This window comes from Aulostomus chinensis, chromosome 3 (genome assembly GCF_037954235.1).
Source record: "Aulostomus chinensis isolate RoL2024-O1b breed Wild chromosome 3, RoL_Achi_v1.0, whole genome shotgun sequence".
In the NCBI taxonomy this organism is placed as follows: domain Eukaryota; kingdom Metazoa; phylum Chordata; class Actinopteri; order Syngnathiformes; family Aulostomidae; genus Aulostomus; species Aulostomus chinensis.
The window spans coordinates 27238659-27257308 of NC_141322.1; the positions used below are offsets into that span (position 1 = coordinate 27238659).

The window sequence follows — 18650 nt, forward strand, 5'->3', positions numbered from 1 at the left end:
CTCTAAATTGACCGTAGGTGGGACTGTGAGTGTGAATGGTTGTCTGTCTCTATGTGGTGGCCCTGTGATGGACTGGTGACCTGTCCAGGGTGAACCCCGTCTCTCGCCCAAAGCCTGCTGAGATAGGCTCCACCCCCCCGTCACCCTTAACAGGATAAGCAGTAGAAAATGGATGTTTGTACATTCAATTAAATCTTAAATAAATGAGCCCAAGAGAGATTTATATTCATTTGTAGAGAGTTCTTTTCATCTGGCATAATTTATTTAATTTGTATTTATAATACAATTTCCTCCTCCGGAAAAACTGAATGTCATGAAAGAGTGAAGCTTCGCTGTCATCTTTTCAAAATGTTAACAAATTATACTAATTTAAGGTGGATGATTTATGCAATACAGATATTTTGAGATAAAAGTGGACAGACAGGGGCAGAAGCAGCCGTGATTCCACTAAAGAGAAATGATAATTATTACATTAAAGTATTTTTTTGTTCATGGTCATTTATTGTGTAGTCTCATTATAGCTGATTAAAAGTCCCTATTAATACATCTGAGATCTAATGTTGTGATTCGTCTTTGATGACTGATTAAATTTACCCCCTCCAAAAAAAAAAAAAAAGAAAAAGGAAGAAAAACTCTCCCTCAAGCAGTAAATTAAGTAAAAGGTCGTCTCCTGGTCTGAGTTTTCCAAATGTCTGGGCGACGAAATATGTTCAGTGAAAGCGTGCAACAAAAAAACAAGATAAAATAAAGAGATTCTAAGTAGAATGAACTGAAACCTGTTTCACGTTGTTGTATCATTTGTAATATTTTTTGGCAGGAAGGACATAAAATCTCATCACAACTAATTTTTCCGGGCAATGTTTTTTATGAAACCTCCACTCTGAGAGCTACAGTCCAGGTTCACTACACAGGAACACGTACAGGCAAAAGCATAAGCTTTCCATTAGATGCTGAGAGAGAGACGCTGCTGTCGCACGGCCAGCACCACCCCTGCATACAGAACAAGGTCAGAGCTGCTGCCAGCGCCTGGTTGTTTTATACTTTGTTAGTATTTCAGGTCTGGACGCATGATGCAAGCAATTTCCTGATGTAAGCAATCACAAATGAAGAGTGGATTAGAGTGTCTCCGGTGCTCTAATAGCATAAGTGGGTGCTCTCTCAGGTTGGTGTTGGCAAAATGGATTATCTACTGCTCCCCACGAAATAACTTTCTCTCTTTTTCCAGCAGTTTAGAGCCCATTTGGTGCGTGCCATTAGTGAAATGAGTCTGTGGCGTGGGAGGGGTTGAGGGGACTTAGGCCATGTCTGACGCAGTAGAAATAATCCATGAATTGTCATGGACTGGAACTCATCTATACTAACCAAGTTTGGCTGTGGGGGAGGGGGGGGGGGGCAGCTCTCTGCTGCCTGACTTCTACATGAAGCTCTCATCAGTTGTGGAGCTAAACTGAGCACCTGAATCCAAATAAGGTCAGAGGACAAGGTTTTATTACCACACCCTGCCGAAATGATCGAAGCGCTGCTCGTGGATTAGCAGCAGTCTCTGTCAGGTCCATTTGTCATTTTTTGTCACAATTTTTCTGTCCTCTCACTTGTGCTGCGTCGCCACCGTTGAGATGTGGTCAGGAGATTGATGCTTTCATAACACAGTAAACACACACTTACACTTATTTGTACTTCAATTCCAGCCTTGAAGTTGGAATCACCTGTTTTCTGTCAATGCGCTGAATGAATTTTATTCCACTGCTTTAGACAAGGAAAGTACACCAGCACCTTATTATTAATAAATTGGATTCATAACTACTTACTGAGGTATCGTGCCTTCCGAAAGACAGACAGTATCCCTTGACACCTGTGTTATTTCCATTTTATTTTGCATTATGCTACACGAGAAAGAAGTGAGGAGCCATGTTCTGACACAGCCACAAATACTGTGATACCATTGATAATGACTGGTTGACATGTAACAGTGGTTGACATGTTACACTCTATTTTAGATTCCTCTTTTATGAACATACTCTGCTTACACTTGAAACGCTGCTGAGACAACTCCTATTTTGTGGCATTTTAGTCAACGCGTCCTCAGTTTTATCACTGTGGCAGCGTCTTCCTCAGTTTACAGGAAGTGACTCCTGTTTCAAGCGAACAGGTCCACACTGTTGTGGCTTCCACTCTCGTGCTGTATGGTGGCGTTGCTCTCATCAGGGTACGTGAACAGTAGCGAGCATTTGCCGGGGAGTATGTGGAAGTATTGGAGTAGTATTTTCAAAGAGTTTAAATACACAGAAATTGCGTATGGTAGTATATGCATATATCCACATATTAAGGAGGAACTGAACAACAGGGTTTATGTTGCTGAGATTAACTGAATGTATTCTTGTCTTCTAAAGCAGGACGCATCCACTAACTGCACACCGACATCTGCATCAACTCTCTCTCTGTGCGAATGATCACAAGTGGACAGCTCTAACCACAGATGAGAACACACTCGGGACACAATGAGATCTGATCACGGTGACCACATGCGGAGGTGGATTCTTTTTGCAGTGTGAACGCAAATGTGTCCTGGGCCTGGGAATGGCTGAGTCAGTAATTGGCATCATCTGTTAGAGGGGAAATAACAACCGATTTGCACCCTTATGGTGGAATATTATCATTACATTGCAACCTCTGATGGTTCCAAAAAAAAAACCTAGAGATCTATCAAGAGGGTCTCGAACGGCTGTTTTGGTTTGTCCGGAACACAAGGGATCAAGGGATCAACCAGTCAGTGTTGTCTGGATTCCTCCCTCTTCGGCTTTTAATTTCAGAGCGATACACACAAGAAAAGAACAACTTTGCCATATTTTCTCTGTGTTAAAGTCAATCGAGTTCCCCCAGCAGGACTTGTACGCCTCTTTATAGCCCCTATGCAATCACCTAAAACAAATAATCAACCAGACGTATACACCGATCAGCCAAAACATCAAAACCACTGAGTTATTGAGTGAAACAGAAAAGCCCTGCATTATAATGTTCAGATTTTATAGAATCTCGTTGAGAGAGGAGTTGATTTATTTTAATGGTCATTCTGAGGGTTTTTGGTGATGTTCAACTTTATTGAGCTGTCCCCACAGGTGTATCTAATATCTTATCTCCAACCCATTAATGCAATGAGCTCAATGCTTTTGCTCATTTCGAGTAATTGAATTTGAGACGTTATTTCCTCCAACAGAATTAAAGTGTCAGTGTCATTTAAAAGAATGCATGTGTTGGTCAACACAAGCAAAACTTAACAGAATATGTGTTCTGCTGCTGCAGCACAACACACCAGTTCAAAACTTTTGACAACAGAGATCATAACGCGTGAGCGTTCCGCTCTGGATGCGTCGTAGGTCTGAGCAGGACCAGAGTAAGCAATCGAGCCTCGAAGTCTCAAGAGCTAAGCGTCAAGAAGCGTTGATTGATGGTTGTAATGTGCTGTAATACAAGAGCACCACTGTACAGAACATGTTACTAACATACATGAAAGGGAGGGAGCGCAGACAGACAGACAGAGAGACAGACAGATGGATGGGATTTCAAGCACTTACTCTACATTTTACAGAGTGGCACTTGGAGAGATTGCCATGGAAAACCCCTTCAGCAGTCGCCCCCCCCCCCCCCCCCACCTCCTCTTCTCTAAACTTTAATGATTTAGCCATCATCTCACAGACTTATGACTGACATTCAGTCGGGTTATTGTGTTTTTAGATCCCGAGCAATTCTATTCTTAGAAATGATCACACTAAAGGCGTGCAGGAAGAGAGAGAAAAAATATTAACGCTGTGATTTTTTTCATAGAAATAATGGTGTGGACATATACAAACATGTATGCACACACACACACACACACACACTGATTCTCTCTCTTCTCTCCTCACTCTTCATCATCATGCTAACCCTCGGCAAGAGACAGAGAAGCTCATTGTTATTCCACAAGGGTCGGCTGAGCTCAGCCAAATCTGTCTGTGCTCTGCTCCTCATTCCACATCATTCCTGTATTGTCTGGCTCCCTGGAATCCTAAAATCTCTCATCTCAGGAATCTACTGGAAATGTGGGGAATCTCGGAGTGAAGCCCTCTCCTTTGGGATTCCTTCCTCAAGCTACAGGAGAGTCTAAAGGGAAAAATGAGCACAGATGTAGAGAGAGAGAGAGAGAGAGAGAAAGACAGAAAGAGGGAGGCTTTTCTGTACTCTGAACTCCTCAGGGCTACAAAGCCAAAGCTGTTCTAATATTGAGAGAAAAAGCCCGGCCAAGCTGGGTTTGGCTTGTGCTCGGTTATTATGTATCACTGGAGGCGGACTGAAGAGAGTAGCTGGCTATCTCCTTGAAGGAAGCATGTGTCTCTCCTTGAACGACCAGAGCTCATCAATAAGTGATGCCTTGTCTCTTCCAGTCTATCACACAGAAGGAAGAGCTGCCTTGATTTGTTTTAGAAGACAGTAGCCAACATAATACTTGCTGCATCCTCCCTCTGTAACATCCCATGTTCCCTGAAACTTGATGCTTTTATAGGTTCTCTGGAAGTGTTTTTAAAGCTTCTAAAGAGAGTTTGGAAGCACTCTTAACAACTGCAATCCCAGTGCCCTTTGCCTCTGTGTCCTGTGACTCCGGCTCAATGAATTCCAGCAGTCAGGAGACAAGTGAGAGCAGTGATAGGGGCTTTTTTTTCTTTTTTTTTTTTTTTTTTTGGCTGCAATGAAACCTAATCCCATTTCACAGTGCCATTCAGCTGCGCCAAAATAATCACTTGATGGGAGTTGAAAAGTGATTACTACTGTTCACTCTTATCTCCAATGAGTGCAGAGAATATCGTCCAACAACAACAACAACTGCTCGCCCGTATGATGGCGGGCCAAGTGCGGAGCAGACAAGGGGAGATACAGCCACACAGAAAAAGCCGCTAATGGTTTTCTATTGGACGTGTGTGTGTGTGTGCGTGTGTTTGTGTGTGTGTGTGTGTTGCCTACAAAAGATGCGAGTGCTGTAAGTCGATTCGCATGGATAAGTAATTAGAACAGTGGTCCATCCTCTAACACGCAGCTTGCATATTTTACAATTCCTTCTGTACACGGTTTGTGAATGTTTGGCCACAGTAAAACATCTGGTAGGATTGTGAGGAGAATAAATTTATGTTAGACAGTTGCTTCTAAACTGATGAATGCTAATTCTAACAGCAATGCTAGTATCTTGTGCAGACCATTACTTTTTTGCCATATTTGTCTAAATTAGATTCTTAGGCATCTAAGGGCCCCAGTTTGACACTTTTAATAAAGCAAATGGCTTGAATAATTACATTAATTTTAAGATACATGCTACTATCTATTATAGGGGTTGAACCCGCAGGCTTCCGCGTTAAGGTTGGCTGCTGTATCACTCCAGCATTTCTCCAGCTCAGCGGCAAAATGAAGGCATTTCCTCACCTGATTGTCAGACATGACATAGAGGGAGTTCTTGTCCAGGGAGAAGGCCATGTCCCGGAGGATGGGGCTGCTATCCTTCATCACAGTCACTGTCTCGTACAGCACTCCTCCCTCCAGAGGACCATCCACCCTGATCTACAGAGACAGAAACACAGAGACAATAAATGTTACGCCTCAGGACAACCCTGACCTTACAGGAATATGGGAAATGACCACAACCTCTTAACACTGCACTACATGTTTTTGCCTGGCCATATGTTAAAGATTAGATGTTAACACCGCAGGAAAAATGCCAACAGAGAGTCAGTTAGGATCCCTTCATGGCAGTTTGAATGGGAAAGACTTGCAGTTGGACTTCTCACACCTTTTTGCAAAGCATGAATGGCATTTTTAAATTTGATGCATTATTAAAAAAAAAATAGTACAAGGCTTATTGCTATAAAAAAAAAATGCACGAGGACTCGAAAATCCCAAGTTTCAGACTTGTGACTTATTTTCAACTTACCTGGGACTGCGGCATTAAGACTTGAGACTTATTAAAACCTGTAAAACAATGACTTGGTCCCATCACATTGAGTTCCATGTAAATGTTACATTTTTTAAAATATGGGCTTATCTCAAAGCAATCTCTCCCCTAAAAGGTTTGTGTTTTTCTTTTGTTTTTGCTCTTCGAACCACACGATTCAAGCAAACGTTAAGCTGAACTGTGGAAGGTCCTCTATTTGGGGAGTAATCGTGATGCCTCGAAATTAAATGAAGCAACAACATTGCTGTTTGAAATTAGTCCAAATTTTTTGCACGGAAACACCAACAGTACAAAATGTCCTCCTGTTCAAGCCATTTTCATTTTTTTTTCCATGCTGACAAATAGATTTACTCCATCTGATAATGACCCATCAGCTGTAAATAAACCCGTCTCCAGTATGGCAATCAATTAGAACATTAGCTAATTAGCAGAGATGCTGCTTTACTGAACTGACAAGCACAACAGCCTGTTTTGTGTGAGGAAGACAAAGATGCAATCAGAAAGTTAATTATGAGAACAGGAAAAAAAAAAGTGCTTAATGGGGAATTTTCATACACATGTTTAGGAGCAGATATACTGATGTACTGTATGCAGGTGACAAATTGAAGCCTGAATACATGGATGTAGGAACATGATGCCTCCATACATAATTAGAGTGGACTCACTATGTGAATTGGAAAACTGATGGATTGATGTGTTGACTGTTAAGTCACAAAGGACTTTTAGAATTTAGCCTATAAGTTACATTTGGTTTACTAAGAGACTTTTTATTGTTTTGTGTGTGTGTGTGTGTGTGTGTATGTTTTAACCAATTAATCATCCATCCATTTATCAAACAGAAAGGAAAAAAGGTTAGAACAAGGACACACACACATTTTAGAAACGTCTTTATTTATTCGCTGTCTCGATGCTACTCTGAGGATGCACTTCAACCTTTCCATAAAATTACTCTTTCTAACAAAATTGTCTTTAGAAGAAATGTGATAGCTTGCAAGGAAGGGAGAGTTCTGGAGGTACAATGCTGTAAATACAAATACAATGTATCAAAAAAGACATTTGTAGTTGGAAGAAACACGCTTCAGGTGGCTAGATTTATATTGGCTTCGCTAACATTAGGCTAAAAATATCAGTGGATTCTGGCTTGGAAGAGATGAAATTTATCTTCTCTCTGTGGCTCAGACATCACATAAACATTTCTCAAATGTCAAAGTATTTCTTAGCAGTTCTGTTTGGTTAAAAGTTGGTTTCCTGTGGAAGCTCCCATTACAGATCAAAACATGGCCAAAATAATGACTTCTGACATTGAAAACCAACATGTGAATCTCTGACTTTGTTTCATTTATCACATTTTTTGGCACTCAGCACCATTTGAGTTCTGGTAGTGTGTGGTCACTCTAATTGTAAATCAAGAGAGGGGATAAAAGAAATATGTATCTGCTGCTGTTCAGTAGTCCAATCAGCCAGTGTGACTTTGACCCAAACCCACCCCTGCGGTTATAACCATGACGCAAACGCGTTTTGAGACGTGTTCAGTAAGCTCAGCCTTAACTTGACTTTGGAGTGACTTTCAGACGGCAATCTTTTGGGGCTCATTAAATGCAAGCATAGAGAACAGATGCCCATTAGTGAGGGGTTTTCAATTCTCTTCTCCCACCTCTGCAGATAAACAAGATGTGCTTTTGCAGTAAAACAAACAAAGTGAAGAGAAACTTTGCCTGTTTTCTGCCAGCTTTCGATCATTACAATGTGGGTAGCAAATGCAAATGAACTTCACTTTAACTGCCCGACATGTTCCCTTGCTCGCCGGTCGCCGCTGCAGACAGTTGTATCGACTCCTCCGAGAATCAAACAGCCTGTCAGACATGTTGTCACCAAAAGGCCATGGGCCAAAACAGATGTCTAAGTATAGAGTTGGTGCAGTATTTCATTACTACCGCCACAACAATCCAGCAGCCTGGGAGTGACCTTGGAGGGTAAGAGGCCCACTTCAATCTGTTGTTGTTACAGGGTTTTTACCTTTGGAGCAACAGCCAACACCGCAGTATCTCTGATCATTTCATATGCACCTTTCATCACACAGGATACGTGAGGCAACCACCACCTCACGACATCACATGGCACCGTGGTGACATGTGATACGTTAAAATTAGGTTACGGCACCTCAGAAACCACGTTAAATCCATTAGGGTCCTTTTTTCATGGTGGACACCTGAGTTCCCTGGTTCAACAACATCTGGCAAGAACTTATCAGTCGGTGCTGATGGAATATGTTTTATAAACCGCAGAACAGCGTCAACGCTGCAACCTACTTGTAATTGAACACGTGTCGCTTAACTGCTTCAAAAAAAAATCAAGACACTTCTCCTCCGCCGCCCTTCTCTCTTTCTCGATCCCCTAAAATACTTTCCTTTGCTCTCATTATTTTGGATTTTTTGTGCAGAAATGATGTGCATTGCATCACATGGTAATCATAACTTGACACTTTTAGTCAGAAAGGGGAAATGAGAGAGAAACGTCTGAATAAAGCATGATAACTGGAGGAGGGGGGAAAAAACCCTCATCGATCCGAACCCGGGTTGAAGCTCTAGTTAATTTCAGGGAGATTGGATCATTAACCATGTGATGCAATTACAGTGAGGCAGAATTAATTTCACAAATATAATAATTACAACAAATGCAAGATAATTAGGAATTGGATGTATTGTTAAAAACGTCTGCAGTGCCATTGTACCAGTCTTCCCAGCATGCAGCCTAGCGACTGGACTTAAGTGACCTCGCCACCCAAATCAAATCTAACTGCAGAGGATTTTGAATGCGTGCCAGGCTGGCTCACACACATGGCGCTGGAGCCTCAGCAGTCTCTCAGTAGGGACAGTCAATCAATACAAACTGATTACATGATTGGATCCCCTGGGCACCAAAACTTCATCAATCAATCACACCTCCAGGCAGCTGTGCCTCTGAAACCAGCAGCTCTGCCAGCCAACAATGAGAGAGATGAATGAGTGTGTGTGTGTGTGTGTGTGTGTGTGTGTGTGTGTGTGTGTGTGTGTGTGTGTGTGTGTTCATGTTGGTAGGAGGGTCCGCACAGGGAGTACAGAAAAGGGAAGGTGGGGCAAGATCTCCTTCATACAAAAACACATCAGCCTAGTAATGACACGAGTGATTCCAGAGTGGAGAAGGAGAAACTGTTGTTACCGCAGCACCGTGCACATTCTGCCAGATCCTTCACAGCCTGATTTATCTTGTTTCTAAACTTCGCTCTATTGTCTGTTTTCTCTCAATCGCGCTGTCTCTCTTGCTCCTATTTTTCCTCCTTATCCCATTTGTTCACATACCACAATCCCACGCTGTAATGGAGCCAGTTTACATTGTATTTTCCCACACTCCCTATTTCATAAATAGCACAGATAGAAACCAGACAATATACTGTACTTTTTCCTTTTTTTTTTTTGTAACGTAAAACCATAAATGAAAAAGACGACCCTGGAACTACTGACTGATCGACAGATATGTGTTTTTTATGATGAGGTCGGTGAAGTGCAGAGATGAGCTCCGGCAAATACTGACACATCACGACTGATCCGAGGTGTTTGATTTCAGCGGATTTAAAAGGTTTTATCGTTTAAAACGGGGCTGACCAGGCAGAAGCCCTCTGGGACTACAACAGGTCCTCAATCTCTCCTTAAGCCCCACAGCTCCGTAATGAGGGTAAGGCAGGTATAATTGGTTTTATAATGAGTCTGCTTGTAGGAAGCGACACCCAAACATGCACACACATGCACAGGATCACTTAGGCGTGAAAACTAAAGACACACACTGGTACACAGAGGAGCTGTGGCTGTGGGCACATCCGAACCTATTTTTAATGGAGTTGCAGGATATAACGGCACGACATGTGAGGATTGAAGAGGATGGACATCCGCACTCGGGATTTCGCATTTTCATTTCATTTAGTCCAGAGGAAAAGAATTAAAAGTAACAATGCAGTTACATAAAACTGGCCTTTGGCCTGGTTAAGGTTTTGTAGTTGACAAGCTTATTGGTGTTCCCTGAGCGGTTCATTGCAATGAATTTCACTGCTGGGAAATAGTGTTTTACTTGTAGGTAGGTAGATAAAGGCACAAAATACTCAGTTAAGCTTTGTCAAATATTCGTGTTGAAGTTGTGAAAAGCAGAGCTGTAACCAGGACTCAAACCCGAACACTCGTCTCCCGCTGGAAAGTCCAGAGTCTGTTGGTACGAAGCACCGCAACCTTTCAATATAATGCAAAACGTGTTGTGACGGCCTTAACCATCACCCATCATGCAACAGTGTTAAACCAGAGAATTTGTGTCCACCACTAAAGGATCTTAATTGATGCTTAGCTGCTGCCCCATCATTCGAACACACGCCATCACCTGTGTTGAGAGGTTGTGGCCATGTGTTTTTCTGTGAGATCAACCTGGTTTACACTTGAAAAATTGAGTCTATAATCACTTACATCGATGAATAGACTATCAAAGATTTTGGCGTCATGCGTCGCTGTTCAAATAGCTCAGTAACAAAGATGGACTGTATTTCAAGAAATGGCTTCATGTTTTCCCAAAACCTCAGTATGCATCCTCCAACAATCTGTCATTTTGGTCCAAGTCACGTAACGGAAGAACAAAACTGTCCAGTAATACCACATGACCTCATGGAGCTTCTCGTTTCATTCCCAGCATCTAGCAGCTGACGAGGGGATACATGTAACCCACGAAAAATGTTGAAGCCAATTACAGCAACATCCTTCCTGTTGCTGAAATTCCCTTTCAGAACCTGCAATAGATATAAACAAGCTTAGTATGATTTCCACAAACAGATACGCAACCTGAGCCGTGCACTCCTCATGAAAACAGCCTCTCTTTCTCGTGGCTGCATCCAAAGAGCTCGGCCGCTCTCATCCTGTGAGAGCCAAAGAAAACAAGAAAGCCCAGACTTCTAAGATGTCACTTGGCTTGAGCTGGGTTAAGGGAGCTGTAAAGCTGCCAGGCATTGCATGAGCAATACTCCAAAATGTCTCTATCTACATGTGGGATTGATTTTGGGATTCTTTTCAGGCTATGATTTTGTTCATGCAGAGAGGAAGTATACATGTAAATATCCCTGCTCATCTGCTGTTCCGCTGCAGAGAGGAGCTCGGGTGAACAGATGATTACTATGTTTATCCAGCAAAGGCTATCGAATACTTTAAAAAAAAAAAAAAAAAAAAAAAGTGTGTCCATATGTAGCCGTGCAGTCTGTGGTCTCCAAATAGACCCAGCAAATCTAAACATAAGGATGATGACCCAGGAGGCACAAAGCACTCTGCCCAACCAATCATTCCCAATCTGCCACTCTGACAAGGTTTGTTTGTCCCTCAAGACCAGTCTGTCCAAGATTTTTTCAACTAAACCCGAGAGGGTCAATGCAGCTGCTCAACAACAAACTCTAGAGGAAAAAACAGGCTCATTCTTATCATAAAGTCATGTATATTTCTCTTCTGTTACTGTACGTGAGTTCCTGTGAGGAGGTGTGGGATAACTCCCTCCAGCCAGTATGAATACTTTTAAAGAGGCCATAAGGAGACTTAGCGAATATTTTTAAAGCCTTTTTTTTTTTTTTTAAGTCACAAACCTTGAAGTTCATGGATTGGTCGAAGTAAACTCAAATCATGTGGAAAGCAAGAAATAATTCATGAAGAAAATGTTTAGATAAATCTGTAGGGACAGTTTGTGCTTTTGCGCTTTATATTGTGAAGAAGCAAAGTTTAAAAAAATACAAATCAATCAATCATATATATATATATATATATATATATATATATATATATATATATATGTATATATATATATATATATATATATGTATATATATATATATATATATATACACACATCTTCCAAACTTCTTTACTTTGGCCTCTTTCATGAAATGTGCTTGAACCCAAATTTGTACTCGAATATTTAACCGCTGTCTGTTCAGTCTCTCCTCAGTTTAGTCTTTTCAAGCCTGAGCAGTACAGGAAGTACATCATAGATGTCAGGAGCAAAAAGTTAGAACAGTGTTTGTGTTTTGTAAGAAAAAACTGAGGGTTTAAACATCCTGCAGTGGCAAATTTGTGCTGAAGAATACTTCCCATTGTGTGGGAAATCAATCGATATTCTCCAGTAAAATATTAATTACTCATGAAACTACTAAGACTGAGGAAGTCCAAATTTTTTGGGAAACATAAATATTCAACTTCCCTTGAGAAAAGGCAACAGATCCAAAGATGAACTCTAGTTATACGCGACAGTTTTTGGCCCTGAGTTCACGGCGGATGCTCTCAGGCTTGACTCAATATTGTGACACGGGGCGTGCAGCAACATAAGGGCCAGACAACTGGCCACCTTTAAGCTTGAGTGGCTGTGCATATGGTCAGAGCGTGGACGACTGGCGAGGAGAGCGCGCATTGATTAACCCATATATCCATCACGGCCCTGTGAATACTAATGAGGTGAGAGTCAGGGTAGAGCTGAGCTGCTGTAGCTAATGAACATGAAGAGCATCGAGGGGAGGAGGGGATCCCTGGTGTGTGTGTGTGTGTGTGTGTGTGTGTGTGTGTGTGTGTGTGTGTGTGTGTGTGTGTGTGTGTGTTAGAGGATGGGACTAATCATTTAACCATCACATTAACTACTGTCACAAAGAAGGCATATTGATCAGAGACCCTGGATACGCTGAATGTTGGCAAGTGCCCATACTGTTACAATAACAAAGTGGAGGTCATGGTGTGTGTGTGTGTGCGTGTGTGTGTGTGTGTGTGTGTGTGTGTGTGTGTGTGTGTTACTGAGGGTATTGTTAAGTCTTCCAGTGGCTGCAACATTTTTTCAGTTCTCCTTAACCTTCAGCTGCATGGCAAGCATCCAAGTTTTAATACCACATTTTCTACAACTTGACCACAGTCTCCTCTCAGTCTGTGCATTTTCTCTCTCCTTGAGGACATGGTTTCCTGTTCTCTGTTTCCTGTCCTCCTCCATTCAGCTCCCTTCCTCCAATCATTGCCATTGTTTGCCACGTTCCCATGGCCCACCTACAAAAGCAGTGGGAGGGGGACAGTGGAACAATTCATGGCACTCTTATGGTCTTCATTTTCCTGACCGCAATGCAGTCACAGTCCTCTTGTGTGTTTTCCATTTTGTACAACCAAACAGGAGACAGAACAAGAGTTAAGACAGGACAAATAGAGTCGGAAAAAGAGATGGAGTCTGCCGCCGGGAAGAGATGGACACCTCTCCACATTGTCACAAATTGCCTCTTTTAATAACATTTACTCTTTCAGCTGTACTGACTCATCTAACGCTGATCTGTGCTGAAGACATCCCCCCCAGGTCCGGCCCATGCAGCTATGAAAATCCTTTCAATTTAGCCTCACCTGTTCAGCCATCACAGCTCCCCACCTCTGGAACACCATTCTCATCATTTTAATCACAAAATCTCCCCTTCCTGGCCCCCTTAGAAACTGTGAATGAAAAGTCCAAGTCATTTAGCCATGCACAGGAGAATTTCCACACTCAGCCAGCTCTCAATAAGCCATAATGAATCCTCTATTTGCACAAGAGTATTTGACTAAGGCTTTATTTGCTGTGAGCTTAACATTTCAACCATTTCTAGGGAAATACGGCTGCTAAGTTACAGCGACCACTGAGATAATAGAATGGTCCATTTTTATTTCGCTGCCGCCTCTCGTTTTATTGAACAGTGAAGGAAGCATGAGAAGTGCTGCAGGGATCAACATCCGCAATCCCCACATTTCTCAATCTGTCACGAGTCTTCCTCAGGTTGACTAACATTGAATATTCAAATCATATTAAAATATTGCTTCAGCTCCTCTGTCGCAGCTTTATTTTTTTTTTGTCATTCTTTGACCTAGAACACACAGAGAACGTAACATGAGGAACATCTTAACAATCCACTCTTTAATACGCTCGCTCTACATGAGAAAAGCATCCGGTTCCACTCTGTAGTCCTTCAGGGTACTACTGTGCTCTGCTGAAACATTTCCTCAGAAATCAATTCCACTCAACACCTGTTCTGTGTTTGAGGCTGCCACAGGTTACAAATATACTGTCATTCCACAGTGTGTTCGCTGCTCTCTTGCATTACAGCCGCGGTAGACAAATATCTGTGTCTGCCTTCCGCCAGCAAAAAGTGAAGCAGAAAGTAGAACCCAGGGGAATGTGTTTAGTCACGGAGGTTCGCTGTGAGCTTAATAATTCCTCATCATTATCTGAGCGGGTTCAAAGTTAAGTCTACACAAGACAGACACTTTAAATGTCAAAGGCCCCACTGCTGCCTTGGACAACATAAAGGGAGTCATGCAGTAGTAAAGGCAGGCACGGAATTTGTTCCACACACATAAACATTGGAGGTGTAATCAGAAGTTTCTCCACAGCACAATGATACACTGATTCTTTTAGGCCTCGTTCAAACCCCTGACGAATCTTAAATGAGATCTTTTTTCAGTCCACGCTCTTATTTGCCAGGGATGAGATCAGATTTGTTGCGTCCAGACATTGACAACTGACCTGCAAGCCCCAGACTTGGGGAAAAAGACACAAAAAACAAGCAAAAAGACACAAAAATCCTATTTGAGAGTCCGGAGTGAGACGCATCTGTAGAAATCGGATTAAAATCCCGTTTAATCACCTCCAAATGTGGTTTGGATCACATTTGTAAAAATCAGGTTTCATGTGAGCGTCTGAAATCAGTCAGGATTTTGGTGGTAGTCAAAATCTGCAGCAGTGGGACTTGATAGTGGACTCTGCAGTTGCTACCAAATAATGTTATGATATATCACACTTCCACAACTCTATGAACACAAAAAACATCAAAAATATAAATTGAACATCAATGCCAATATGACTTAAACTCGTACATTTTTGTTCTATTGCATTTTTCCCCAACTTGCCTCCTTGCTTGTTTGTCCTTTGTAAACAAGAAACTTTTCTGAATGTCTTGTTTGGTAAATTTTTAACAAAAAAATTAAACTAGAAATACAGCCTTGTGGCCTTTGTGATGTGTGCCTGTCACAGTGACCCTTGACCTTTGACCATCGTATCACCATTTACCTTTCATAATGTTTTTCCACCAAAACTAGATCATCGGAATTATTCATCACCAAAAATTTGTGTATGACAGAGCCACAGATCTGAGTAAATCCTGACAGTGGCAAAGAACTCTCTTCAGGATCCAGGATCTACAATTTGATCCAGAATGCCCCGATAAATTCCTCACTTATTCCCTGGAATATTTCATATTTCTTCAAATTAAATCAAAATTCATCCAACAGCTTTAAAGATATCCTGCTAACAAACAAAAAGCCCAATGCCGGTGATCATGTTACCTGCTTTGCAGAAGTAATTTTGTGTTAAACATTCAAGCGAGATTTTTATCAGTGTCCTGTAACAAGACTACACCAGCACAAGAGAATTCAGGATGCAGATAATAATAGAATCGACAAATAAAGGCACATGCGTCATTGTTTTATCGATGGTACAGGATAATTTGATATTTGGTTGATGCATCACTTCATTTTGACTGTTGCACCCCTAATATACTGTTCTTGTTCTTTTCTCTGTCACTTGTTTTGCCCCTTGACAGGTAGCAACACAAATAATAACCCGCAGTCCAAACGGCCTCAAACAAAGTCAAAGAACAGAGAAAGTCCAGCCAAGCATAAATGACCACAGCCTTCCTCAATCACAAGACACTCCATTAGAACCATTTGGTACTTATTTCATCCCCATATAATAAAAGGGGATTTGTGGTTGAGCGATTAGGTGTTACAAATTAGCTTAGGGGCCTGCTGACTGTCGCTGCAGCAGCTGTCCGTCCCCCCTGTTGCAGTGTTGGCTACTGAAATTCCACATGAACCAAACCACAACAATGGTCAGTCTCTTCTTCTTTGTTACAAGATTCAGATGTGGGCGGACATTGTTTATCCTGGAGCATGAAGAAAATCTCTGGAACCTGCTCTTGTGCCGTCAACCATATCCAGCGTACCTTTACTTTCAGTGTGTGTTTGTTTAAATGTTATTTCTAGATCGTTAGTGTTCAGTGGAAACCATCATTGCCACCCGCCTTGACACATTTAAATCAATGGGCGGCAGCGGCTTTTACCTGGCTCCATCTCATCTGAGTACATCATACTGTGTGTAAAAGCCTCTTTCTGTGTTCAGCCCAGGCGTCCCTGCTGGATCATATTACAGAGCTACATAAAATCAACCTCCTAAAGCAACAAACCTGTGTCAGACGATGATGGAAATGTTCCGTTATATCTGGAGCAGCAGTAACCCTAATAGAGAGATGTTGATGGACACGTCCATATGCTGCGTGGAGCCTTGGTGGGGAGACTGTTGGTTATCCCTGTGACCTTTCACCCTGGTTACACCCTTCCTGTGGCAGGCTTGACCTTTGCACTGGCCCTGCTGCCGGAGTGATCCACTGATGGCATTTATTGTCATGCCCCGTTTGCACTCAGCCTGTCTATTTGGAGGGTGATTGAATAGGATTGGAGAGGTGACCCCATTCTCCTCAGAGGCTCCTTGGAGTCTGAATCATGGCCGTAAATGTTGAACTTTGGCCTTTAGACTCCCAGCACTTAAAGCAGTAGTGATGGATTTTTCACTATGCTAACCAAACCTGCTAGTCACTTCCCAAATGCATAAAAGAATACTGAAAACTTAAAGGAAAAATCAATATCAAATGTCTTGGGGTTGCTTTAAAGTGCCTTGGCATAGATTCTTCATGTTTCTTAAACTTGAGACACCATTCCTCCAAACCATTTGGTCAATAGGCCAATGGAATTTTTAGTGATCCTTTTTAATGGAGTATGTCAAGAAAACGTTGCTTATTTCACCTTAGCAGGTGACTAAATGTCTAAATCTGAAGTCCCGTTTGATCTATAAGGCCGAATTGAAAAAGTTTGTTCCGACTGGTGAGGTATGTTTTCCTTGCTATTGCCTGTATGGAGTTAAAAAAAATCATACCTCATATCAAGAAAAGTGTGTTGAACATTTTGGAAGAATTATATGGAGCAAAGGAAGGATTTCTGTTTTGAAGGATGTGGTTTCGCACGTAGGGCGGCACAATGGTGCAGTGGTCAGCACTGTTGCCTCACAGCAAGAAGGTTCTGGGTGGAAGCCCCGGCTCCATCAGGGGATCTTTCTGTGTGTAGTCTCCATGTTCTCCTTGTTCCTGCGTGGGTTCTCTCTGGTACTCCAGCTTCCTCCCACAGTCCAAAGACATCAAGAGGGGACGAGGCTGATTGATACTCTAAATTGACCGTAGGTGTGACTGTGAGAGCCAATGGTTGTCTGTCTGTATGTGTTGGCCCTGCAATGGACTGGTGACCTGTCCAGGGTGAACCCCTCCCATTGCCCGAAGGCAGCTGGGATAGGCTCCAGCCCCCTCACGACCCTTAACAGGATAAGCGGTGGAATGGGTTTGCATGAATGCTATCTGCTTGGTAATAGGATATCAGTGCTTTTGCCTTAGCTTCAGCTGGAGTAACTTTTCTTTTCTTAATTTGTTGTGAAGGTGACATCCCACTCAGCCAGTAAAGGTTCTGGATCTTTTGCTCATTGGTCCGTCATCATATGTGCTGCCCGAGCATGCTAAACCCTTTCAGTAAACCTTTGTTCTGTATGAAAGCGTTTGCATTTCTTATGTTTCTACACTTGTTTACTCAGGCTTTTCTTTTAACTTTTCACTCCTCTTTGTTTATCTTCTTTCTCTGTCTTTTTCTTATTAGATATGTCAGTCTGTGTTGTTCCTCTCTCCTCTTTGTGTTCCCACTGTCTGTTCCCGCTCTTCTCTCTCCTTCTCTGTCCCTGCCTCACCCAGACTATCTTGTCTTTTTACCCTGGTGGCTCATCCAATGAAAGAGGTGCAGTGATGCTATCTCTACTGTCTGGGGCCGTTTTGTATGTGTGTGTTTGTATGTGTGTCAGAGAGATTGCTCTCAATAAGACTGAGGCCCCCAGGCTAATGTCACAACAGTCCTCTCACACATTTCCTCAGTCAGCTGCTTGAGCACTAAGCAGAGCCTGCGGTTCTACCAAGTCAATCCAGTTCAATCAAAGTGTGAGCCCAACAGGAATATGATTATAATGTATCATTACAGTGTATGAAACGTGATGGACAATGGGCTAAATCAACTTCATGAAGTCCTCTAAAAGAGGTCAAAGTATGTCCTTGGGCCTGGTGTAGGGCGCTATTACAGGGAGGAATAAAAAGACTTGATTGGATGTTCCTTTTTCCTTTCCTTTTTTTTAACACATTTTTATTTGCTCCCTTTGCTTTTCCTTACCTTAAAGCGACACTCCTCCCCAAAATGGTATTTTCCCTCTCGAATAGGCGTCTTGGCTCACGGAACTAAGTTTTATTCACCATCGTATTATTTTTCTGACACCAGAATGCATTTATTTGGCTTGGAGCAAATGCCGACTTATGACTTGTAACAGCAAAACTGTCCAAAAACGTCAGTTTTTAAACTCTCAAGTGCGTAATCCAGTGTAATCCGCATCTTCCTTATTAAGCCCAACAATCTACAAACACTTGGAGCTAAAAGCCGACTAAAACTCTTAGCCGCTGCCATGACCGAGCGTGGTAGAGTACCACCAGCTAACGTATTCA

The 18650-nt window shown here is 42.2% G+C and overlaps 1 protein-coding gene across 2 annotated transcripts in view; it reads right to left on the bottom strand.

The window, feature by feature from the left end:
- LOC147268454 (plexin-A2-like) overlaps positions 1 to 18650 on the bottom strand; it is an 85494-nt gene that overhangs the window by 42874 nt on the left and 23970 nt on the right. For both annotated transcript variants that reach the window (XR_015112152.1, XM_086200039.1), the window contains exon 4: positions 5446 to 5580. Coding sequence is in view for 1 of the 2 variants with exons in the window: in XM_086200039.1 (XP_086056165.1) it covers positions 5446 to 5580 (135 nt within the window). In the remaining variant the exon portion in view is untranslated. The remainder of the gene's footprint in view (positions 1 to 5445; positions 5581 to 18650) is intronic.